This window comes from Mesocricetus auratus, unplaced genomic scaffold (assembly GCF_017639785.1).
Source record: "Mesocricetus auratus isolate SY011 unplaced genomic scaffold, BCM_Maur_2.0 Super-Scaffold_100676, whole genome shotgun sequence".
In the NCBI taxonomy this organism is placed as follows: Eukaryota; Metazoa; Chordata; class Mammalia; order Rodentia; family Cricetidae; genus Mesocricetus; species Mesocricetus auratus.
This window is the reverse complement of record NW_024429266.1, coordinates 29,178,458-29,189,253: the sequence shown is the minus strand read 5'-3', so window position 1 is coordinate 29,189,253 and position 10,796 is coordinate 29,178,458. Positions and strand designations below refer to the sequence as shown.

Sequence of the window (10,796 nt, the reverse complement as noted above, 5' to 3'; positions counted from 1 at the left end):
GCATATGTGCACACCTACATACAAACAGGCGAGAAACCTGGGGGATATTACTGGAGTGTGGAGTCCATTCAGTGGGACTTGTAACAAATAAATTCAAAGGAGCCCTTTTCCCCCTAATAATCTTGCTGGCAGTGTGAGTGCACACACACACACACACACACACACACACCGCCCCCCCAGCCTGACCTAACCCAGCTTCACGTGGTCTCCTCACCCTCCCTCCAGGGCTGGCTCCCCAGGACATATAAACATCTTTGGACCTCAGGCTTGAGCCAGAAGGGCCACCCATTCAGATACCTTGCAGCAGAGCTTTCCAGAAGAAACTCACACAGCTTCCACACCAATGGCCTTCTATGCATGCTGCTGCAGCTGTGGTCCCAAAATGCTATCTCTCCAGCTGCTCTTTCTTTCCTGCCTGATGTGGGGAATGGGAGCAAGGACAGCGCAGTTACGGAAGGCCAACGATCGGAGTGGCCGATGCCAGTACACCTTTACTGTGGCTAGCCCCATTGAATCCAGCTGCCCCAGGGAGGACCAAGCCATGTCAGCCATCCAAGACCTCCAGAGAGACAGCGGCTTCCAACATGCAGACCTAGAGTCCACCAAAGCCCGGCTCAGCTCCCTGGAGAGTCTCCTGCACCAACTGACCTTGGGCCAGCCTGCTGGGATCCAGGAGGTCCGGGAGGGGCTACAGGGCCAGCTGGGTGCCCTGAGGAGGGAACGGGACCAGCTAGAGACCCAAACCAGGGATCTGGAGGTGGCCTATAACAATCTCCTACGAGACAAGTCAGCTCTAGAAGAAGAGAAGAGGCAACTGGAACGAGAGAATGAAGATCTGGCCAGGAGGCTGGAAGGCAGCAGCCAGGAGGTAGCAAGGCTGAGGAGGGGCCAGTGTGCCTCAACCCGATCCTCCTCTCAGGATATGCTGCCAGGCTCCAGGGAAGGTAAGAACGCCGGGTGGAGGGTCTGCCCAACCCAGGAGGAGGCATGTTTGCTGGTGACATGTTACAGGGCTCCCAGGCTTCTCTGTTTTGTCTTTTCTCTCCAAAACGGCAGATCCAGCTCACAATAGCTGCATTAAGGTGAGCAAAGCAAGCATTTTGCGTGTTTCTAGCAAGTTGGCTCCTTATTTAGGTCAATGGATCTGAGTTCTTGTGCCCATTTATGACAAAGTTATCACTGTCAACAGCCAAATAAAAAACACAAGGCCAGGTGAGAGATACATGGTGAATAATCAGTAGAAAATGGCCAGCTGTCCCCTTTGGATAATTAATTATTTTTCAGAATTTTTTTCTCAGAAATTGTTATTACTATCAAAATGGCTTCTATTTATGAAATGCCAGATGATCTGTGCAGTGAAATCTGGTATTATTATTACTATGATCATCATCATTAATTTATGTGGTTTTTCAAGATAGGGTTTTTCTGTGCAGCCCCATCTGTCCTAAAAACTCACTCTGCATGCTAGGCTGGCTTTGAACTCAGAGATCTGCCTGCTTCTGTCTCCGTGAGTGCTAGGATTAAAAGTGTGCTTCACTGAGCCTGGTGGTATTTTATTTTTAAATCTTCTACCTTGGTAAATAAAGAGGAAATAATTTCTCTATCCAGTCCTATGGCATGCGGCTTTGAAAATTTTGCCTTTTTTTTGCTGAATCAGAGAACGTCTGCTTTTCCTGAATAGCTCTGAAGTGACCCTGCTCACAGAGGGGCTTTCCAGTTTGTCCTGGCTCCTGCTTGGAGATGGGTCTTTGGATGGATTAAGAGAAAACAGTATTTTGCTTTCTGTGTATTTTCTTTGCCACTTTTTGAAAATATTTTGTTCCCAAACAGTCACCTGTTTCATGTGGAACATTTTGTCTAGATTCCTCAAATCTAGTTAATGTCAAGAAATGCTGACAGTGGGGGGAGGCTGGGGGAAGGTTTCATTTTAGATAAAGGAGTCTAAAAGATCTGATAACCAAATATGTGTACATCCTTAATCAGCTCCTACATGGACAGGAGACAGTTACAGGAGGGGTGGGGTTGGGATGATTGGGGAACTTGGATATGGATTAATTATTAGGGGAGGTCACTATATTAACATTCCATTTGTCAGGTAATATCACTGTTACGAGGGATACCATCCTAAGCATTGCTCAAGCACACTTAGAGCCAAGCTGTCAGGATTTATGTAAATTACTCAGAGAAAGAGAAAAAGAGAGGAACTGTTGGTTCCAAGTAAGTATTGCATGGGGAGTGCAGTTCAGTTGCTAAAATAACAGATGAAAGGTAGGATCCGCATGGATGTGAGGCTACAAAACTCAAGTCAATGATAAGCTTGGCAAGGGACAAGCTATTTTGTTCTCAGCACGTTTATTTCTTTTCCATATCACTCAAAGATTTCACGCTGAAATTATTGTCGTAGGGTTCAAATGAATAACTATAGAAAAGCAGGATTTTTTTTCTGTGATTGAAATTTAAGTTAACATACAAAATCCTGGGTTTCCATGGTCTTTTAATATATGCTATTAAACTTTGTTAAAAATCTAGCCCTCTCTGTGCCACCCCATGTCTGCCTCCTCAGGCAGTGCCCATCTCTGCTTTTATGGCATGTGTAATCCATCGCACTCTCTTCCTCCAATGAATGATTATATAGTTAAATATGTATACTTCAACTGGAAGGCATCCGATTCTTAATCTGACAATGGAGGAAAAGTGAGGTCCTAAGATGCTAAGGGGCTGAGGGCTGCACAGCTGTGAGAAGACAGACGGAGAAGATTATCACCAAGAATTATATGCGGGTTTCTGACTCAAATGAAGTCATGCTCTCAACCAGAAAACCACGTAAGTGATTTAAGGAATGAAAAACTGGAAATGGAAAGAAGGGGGCCTCATCAAATTGTTTACTACATGGAGAACAGAAGCTCAGCCCCAGGGGACACTCATTCCTGGATCTGACAGTCCCTCATCTATGAGAAATAGGATGCCAGGGCGGATTCTTATAGAACTCCTACACAGTCAGAGAAGCTTGGGCAGGGAGCTGATGTGTGATCCTAGCAAATGACACCTCTAAGAGTCAGGTTGCCATAGCAACTTCCGGGGAAAGGTGGGCAGGAAGGGGGCCTGCAGCAGAGTGACTACCCAGACAAAGGGTTGTAATTGCAATGTTTTCCTCTGCCTGAGTTTCACCATCACATACAAATATCATTATCATCCATTGAAAACCTCAGGGCGCACGGCCATAAAGTCTCCATAGCAGACACTGGATCTAAAGACAACACTCAGGGCAACTGACAAACAGACTGTTCACTAACTTTCACTTTACTGAAGTGTTTGGGTCTGCCTAGAAATGTCATGGCATTCTTTTTAACATATTCTCTGCATTTAGATCACATTGACTGTCTTTTTCACAGTAATATAAAATATTTACAAAAACCTTTACATTGCCATTTGTATTTGCATACACATTAGTTACTAATGGGCTGAGTCCATGGGTCCAGCTCCCCTAGAATATGAGGTTAAAGACAGATTAGGTAGATAGTCTCAAAAATTTTAATAGTGGAAGGATTGAATCTCAAGAATATTAAGAATAAAAATAAACAAAAGACTTGATAGTTTCAAATATCTGATACAATACAGATATTATTTTCACAATCATTTGTTTTTCCTCTATATTCCAAATGAAACGTTGGTGATTTTAAACATTCCAGAAAAAAAATCAGAGTTTGGACACTTCCTTATTTGGAATTATTTATGGTTCCTATATAATCCTTAAAAACAATCTGATATATTGGGCTCAGGAAGTTGACTCGTTTCCCCAAAGCCCCAGAGCTGGGATCTAGCAGAACTGAAGGAAATTACAACTTCTGGCTTGGCCCTTGCACAAAACTTCCGTGCCTTCAGCAGACATGCCAGATAGTTCTCCCAGGGGAATCTGAGTGCTTCCAGAACTCCTGGCTGAGCGGGCTAGGAGGCCACCAGGAAGTTCCTAATCTAACCACTGCACCTGCCAACTAGAAATGATCCACATGGCCTCTAAAAGCCTTTCCTTGACATTCTGTGTTACTACATCTCTTGTTTACCACAAGGAAAGCACATGAGGTGTGGTTCTCCATAAAGAGCAGGGGAAGACAGGAAGAGAGCCAGAGCTGAGGTCTTCTGTTCCCAACCATGGGGGTGGGGCATTGTGGGACCAGGATGGGAACAGAATCCCATCAATATATATGTAATTATGTCCCATGAAAAATAAAAATAGTTAAAAACCAAAAGTTGGTCTATTCTTACAAGTATTCTTACATATATAATAAATAAATCCCTTTAAGTTGTAGTGAATGTTTAGTTGTTGAAATTCAAACATTTAAGAGAATCCTAATAATGGACTGTCTTTGAATTCCTGAAACCATACTTTACTAGCAATCAATCTTCCTAGTGGAATTTATATAAATTGCATAAAATTCTTACTGCATTTTATTTTGTACTGAATATTCAACACTGTGCTAAACAGAGTGCTTTACAATGAATTATTTGTAAGTTTTTTTAATTGTGCACATTTTCAAATAGTAACAAAAGTAATGAGAAAAGTGAAACCCCCAGTGAAGCAATCACCAGAGTTCCAATAAGCTACCATTGTGGTTCATTCATGTTGTATCTTCCCTTACCCGGACCCCAAAGCAAATCTCAAATATCAAGTATTTGGGAACATACCAAGTGTAACCCCCCCCCAGAGTCGATTCTTGTGCCATTTCTTTGCCAACTACCATTTGTTTCTTTCTTTGAATACAGTCTCTCAGTGGAATTTGGACACGTTGGCCTTCCAGGAACTGAAGTCAGAGTTAACTGAGGTCCCTGCTTCTCAAATACTGAAGGAGAATCCATCTGGCCAGCCCAGGAACAAAGAGGGAGATAATGGTATGAAGTTAGTTTCTTCCCTTTTGAGCCCACCTGGCCACCTTGTTCTGTGTTCAGTTTGGGTAGAGCAACTGTTCACCCAGGAGATAAGACAGGTAACTTTCCTAGGAGCAGAGCTGGGGATAGGGGAGTAGAAACCTCTATGCTGCCTTGTCTGGATGGGTGCACAGGAGGTCAACCTTGCCCCCATAAGTCCTATATCCCCTTACCTCCCACCCTTGGAGAGGCAGATATTATACTGTGCATCATCTTGCCCTTTCTGTTACTAAAGGTACTTTTCTGACCTTTGTCCATCAAGGAAAAGTACATTTGTCCCTTTCCAAGTATTTCATGAAATAAGGCTGTTGTTTCCAGAAAATAATATTGACTGTGTTAGTAACAGTCCCTGATAGTCCTGAAGCATTTAAAGTGGGATTCCCTGAGGGAAAAGCATCACTGTTTGCCTTTTGTGAGGAAACTCAAGAAACCCATAGAAGGACAGAGATTTATCTTGAATCCACTAAACTCAAACTCTCATCTATATATTCATCACATTTTTAAAAATCACAAGTTAGACTTGGAAACTTTGTCATATAGAGAGTATGCTTACAATGAACAGAGTTCTTGCTTAAATAAAATAGACCCAACTTGAAAGTCATGAAGAGCAATGTGATAAACAGCCACAGACCCCTACCAAGCTCAAGGAGAGAATCACAAACAACCAGAGCTCAATACAGCCTTTTCCCTTACAAGACTCATCACAGAGACTCATCACATGATATCATGTGTTTCTCGACCAAGAGCTTGGGCATGTCTAATCACATCTACATTGACCTCATTACCCAAAACATTTAGCACCCTTTATAAAGAGAAAGCCAGGGGATGGAGAGATAGCTCAGCAGTTAAGAGCACTGGCCACTCTTTCAGAGGACCTGGTTCAATTCCCAGCACTCACATGATAGCTACAACCATCTGTAACTCCAGTTCCAGGGGTTCTGACACCCTCACACAGATCCATTCAGGCAAAACACCAATGCACACAAAACAAAACAAAAACCCAAAAGAGAAGACCAAGGTTTACAGAGCTCAGCACCTCACTGACCACATGGTAAGTAGGTGTCAGGACTCAGGTGTCCATCCACTCTGTCCTCACCTTCTCTGCTCTGCTCCCACAATCCTATCTGTGTTTGGAAGATTTATGGATACTAGATACATGACTTTTTTTTTCTTTGTAATTCATCAGGATGTGGAGCACTAGTTTGGGTAGGAGAGCCAGTCACTTTGAGGACTGCTGAAACAATCACTGGAAAGTATGGAGTATGGATGAGAGACCCTAAGGCCACCAACCCCTACACCCAGGAGACCACCTGGAGGATTGACACGGTTGGCACAGGCATCCGCCAGGTGTTTGAGTACAGTCTGATGAGCCAGTTCGAGCAGGGCTACCCTTCAAAGGTTCATGTGCTCCCCCGGGAGCTGGAAAGCACGGGTGCTGTGGTGTATGCGGGGAGTCTCTATTTCCAGGGGGCTGAGTCCAGAACTGTGCTAAGGTATGAGCTGAACACTGAGTCCATGAAAGCTGAGAAGGAAATTCCTGGAGCTGGCTACCACGGACAGTTCCCATATGCATGGGGGGGCTACACAGACATTGACTTAGCTGTAGATGAAAGTGGCCTCTGGGTCATCTACAGCACAGAGGAAGCCAAAGGAGCCATAGTCCTCTCCAAATTGAACCCAGAGACTCTAGAACTTGAGCATACCTGGGAGACTAACATCCGGAAGCAGTCCGTGGCCAATGCCTTTGTTATCTGTGGCACCTTGTACACAGTCAGCAGCTACTCCTCAACCCATGCGACTGTCAACTTTGCCTATAACACTAGCACCGGAATCAGCAAGAGCCTGGCCATTCCATTCAAGAATCTCTACAAGTACAACAGCATGGTTGACTACAATCCCCTGGAGAGGAAGCTCTTTGCCTGGGACAACTTCAACATGGTCACCTATGATATCAAGCTCTCTGAGGTGTGAGGGCTCCCTATCTCCACCAGCAAAGGCAGAAGAAGGTGAAGTTTGGGGCTCCCGGGTGAAGCAGCTGCACGGAGCTTTTCTCTGCTTCAAGCTTTTATTCATCCAGGTCAATGGCAGTCACCATATGACTAGACAGGGACGCAATACAGGGACTTGGACAGTTGCATATACTATATTCTCTTCTGGCAGCATTTAAAAGGGTGTTCATATTAAAAAGTCCATATCTTGCAGCAATCTGGAACAAATGACTGTTTCTTCATGAAGTCATTGCCTTGCAAGCTGTATGGTTACCATAAGCCTTAAGAAACAGCAGCAGTTCTAAAGAGGGACCACTCTTGTGACTAGAAATGTTCCTGTACAAGGTTCATTTTCTACAGTTTCTAAAGCTTTAGATAGCATTTATTGGGCAGTATTTAACCCTTTGCCCTGTGAAATAAAGTCGTCTCATACATTACTGTTCTTGAGATCTGTGGAAATCTTTGCTTGAAAGCACAGATTGCAGTTGTCAGACAATGCCTCTGGGTTGGAAGGTATGATTGCAAGTCATTATAATAAGTGTGTCTGTCTGTCAGAGGCTTGAGCCTACTTTTTCCTATTTTGTTCAGGATGGCAATAGGTCAACAGCAGAATGCACACCTTCCCACCTCTATCTGATTGTGTTATCGCCTCTCCTGAACAACCTTGGCATCGCTCCTTCAGCCTGCCCTCTTTTCTAGATTCATTTAAGCTTTTATCTGTTGTTACAGATACTGAATATGTTCCTTTTGGAGGTAGAGTCTCTCCACATATCCTTTGCTGTCCTGGAACTCACTCTGTTTCTATCTCCCCAGTGCTGGAATTTAAAGGCATGTGCCACCATTCCTTGTCCAGTACCAGATGTTTCAAAATTCTCTCTTTAAAAAAATCTATTTAACTTATTGTATGTGCATTTATGTGAAGGTGTTAGATCCCCTCTAACTGGAGTTACAGGCAGTTGTGAGCTGCCAAGTAGGTGCTGGGAATTGAACCTGGGTCTTCTGGAATAGCAGCCAGTGCTCTTAACTACTGAGCCATCTCTCCAGGTGCCCCCACACACAATTTTTTTGTTACTTTGTTTTTCAAGACAGGGTTTCTCTGTGTAATAGCCCTGACTCTCTCAGAACTTGATTTGCAAACCAGCTGGCCTGGAACTCAGAGATCCACCTGCCTCTGCTTCCTGTGTGCTGGGATTAAAGGTATGCACCACCATGGCCAGATAGGTACCAGATTCTTAAGTCATGACTCTCAGGTGAGCAAACCTTACAGAGCTTTTCTTCCAATAAAAAAATATGATAAAATATATATAATAAAAGTTACCATTGTAACCATTTAAATATTACCACACATGCTATGGAGTGTGTGTGGTCAGAGGCCAATTTAACAGAGTTGAACTCCTCTATACACTGTTTGGGGCCTGGGGTTGAATCTTAAGTAGCCTGGCTTGGTGGCAAGAGCTTTTAACCAGCTGAGTAACCCATGTACATAACAGGTCATTATATGGTTTTGTGCTAACACCACTACCATATGCAGAACTCTTTCCATCTTGTAAAAACTAAAGCTGTCCCACCCATAAATAACTCTTCCTCCCTGCAGTGCCTACAGCATCGCTTCCTGTGTGTGTAGTTGAGTATGCATTGTGCATGCATGTGCTTGTGTGTCCACAGAGGTGTGTGAAAATCAGCTGACTACCTGGGACATCATTCTTCAGTACCATCTACTTTTTCTGTGTGTGTGTGTGTGTGTGTGTGTGTGTGTGTGTGTGTGTGTGTGTGTGTGTGTGTGTGTGTATGCGCACGACAGACTTTTACTAGCCTGGTACTTGCCAAGTAAGTTGAGCCAGTGAGCTCCAGAACTCTTGTCTACCCCCCCCCCATTCTGGGATTATGAGTACTCACCACCATCCTCAGTCATTTAAATTTCCACTTGGCTTTGCGGGGTTGAACTCAGTCTTTGTGCTTGAAAGATAAACACTTAACAGACTGTGCTATCATCCCAGAGCTCTGCCTTTTAGTAGCTGAAGTTAATTTCTTTCTATGTGGTGTAATAGAGGTAGCGTATTTTATCTTGCCAATTCAGCTTGGACTTTGTCCCACTGGTGCATCAGTCAATCCAAGCTTTTCATCACCCCGGCTCTTGCTGAGGTGCATCTGTGTTTAAGATGGACCTGCTTTCACTACGAGGGAGAAGTCAGATGGATATCCAGCATTAGTTACTAATGCTCATATTTTCAGTGCTGTTTCCACATCTACTGGCCTACACAGTCTGGTGTTCAGATCTCTCAGACATGTTGTTTGGAAGACAGAAAAGGAGAGGAAGACTTTTACATCTCCCCGGGGTTATGGGGCATTTCAGGAGTGGGTCTAAAGCATGGGAACACAGGTTCCCCTTGCTCTTCTGCTGTCCTTGCTGGGGATGGACTATTTCTCCTGGGGGCCTGATGAACATAGCTCCTCTGATTCAGCTACCTGCATAAGCTTTTTGTACATTGCATGGATATTTTCAGAAGGTAATTTTTAGGGTGACCTTGTTTTATTTGACCCATCACATAAAGATAGGTGAAGAATTTCCCACTTTGGGCATCATAAGTGCCCTTAAACTTTTGGATTTTGGAGCATTTCAAATTCAGGACTTTTCAGTTTGTATTACGATTTCAAAATAGGACTTGGGTGGAGGAATATAATTCAGGCCCTAACAACCGGGTTTTAACCCCCCAAACACACACACACACACACACACACACACACACACACACACACACACACACTGACCCAAAGACCCCAAAGTCAGAATGCATGAACTCTTTCAGTCAATGAATTGCCAGGTGTCTGAATGAGTAGGAGATGAGAAGTGTCTTTGTGTCATGAGAGATTGTGATGTGACTTCTCATCGCACACAGAAGGATGAGGCAATCCGGCCAGCCCCACCCTACCCTGTCCAGGCTCCTCCTTTCCCTCTATAAGCTGTACCCTCGCTTTGGGAAAGAAGAGAGCAGAGGAAGGAGGGGGTGGAGAGCAGGAACCATTCTTTTCTCAGTTTCCAGGGTGTTGCTCTCTTTTGTTGCTGACTGCTTCTTTACCTGTTGTTTTTATGTTTGCTGTCACTTCCGGTTTCTTTGTTCTACTGCTTTCTCCCTTTAACCTTTGCATATGAAGATGCTCCAGGTCCATGGCTATTCATCTCTCCAGCAGTCTTGGGGGTCTCTGACAACCAAAATTGGGGCTTTAAATACTATCTCCATGCTGATGACATCCAGAGTATCATCTTGACTGCAGTAACTATTCTCCAATACCAAATTTGCATGTCCCTTTGCTTACTGGATATCTCCATCTGGGCGTTTACCAGCAGGGATGGAGTTCCTAGGTTGCCTCTTCACACCAACCTGCGTCTCTTGCTGGTGGAATTTTTATCCTTCCCATTGCTAGAATCTTGTTCTAATGTTTTTCTACATTTATTTACTTGTATGGGTAGATGCACATGCCATGGCACTCACGTGGAGGTCAGAAAACAACATGCGAGAACTGGTTGTCACCTTCCACCATGTAGACATGCAGGATTGAATTCAGATCATAAAGTTTGATGGTGAGAGCCTTTATCTACTGAGCCATCATACTGGCCCAAGGACTCACATTTTGGAATCATCCTTTATCCATATTTCATATAATCTATCCAATCAATCAATCAGCATCTTTTGTAGGCACTTTCTTCAGACATGCAGGTCCAGAATCTGACCACACTTCTCTTCACCTCAAGTGGTACTTTTTCAAGGGACTGCCTCATTCCTAAGCTACTAGGACAGCCACTGGACTGCTCCTACTCCCCTCAACCATAAAACCACTAGAACGATTCCATAGCATGCAAGCCAGATGACCCTCTTTTTCTGAAAA

The 10,796-nt window shown here is 43.9% G+C and overlaps 1 protein-coding gene across 1 annotated transcript; it reads left to right on the top strand.

Annotated features, from left to right (window-relative positions):
- Window positions 1-261: 261 nt before the first annotated feature.
- Window positions 262-7,348, top strand: Myoc (myocilin). Its single transcript, XM_005071352.4, has 3 exons — window positions 262-944; window positions 4,762-4,887; window positions 6,110-7,348. Exons 1-3 carry the CDS (start codon window positions 344-346, stop codon window positions 6,892-6,894), a joined length of 1,512 nt encoding a protein of 503 aa, XP_005071409.1. The 5' UTR covers window positions 262-343; the 3' UTR covers window positions 6,895-7,348.
- The last annotated feature ends 3,448 nt before the right edge of the window (window positions 7,349-10,796 follow it).

Excerpts from the sequence above, each read along its gene's own strand:
- Myoc (XM_005071352.4), top strand. The coding sequence starts at position 344 with ATGGCCTTCTATGCATGCTGCTGCAGCTGTGGTCCCAAAATGCTATCT. Across the intron at positions 945-4,761 it reads GCTGCCAGGCTCCAGGGAAG|TCTCTCAGTGGAATTTGGAC; the intron begins GTAAGAACGCCG and ends CTTTGAATACAG. Across the intron at positions 4,888-6,109 it reads GAACAAAGAGGGAGATAATG|GATGTGGAGCACTAGTTTGG; the intron begins GTATGAAGTTAG and ends GTAATTCATCAG.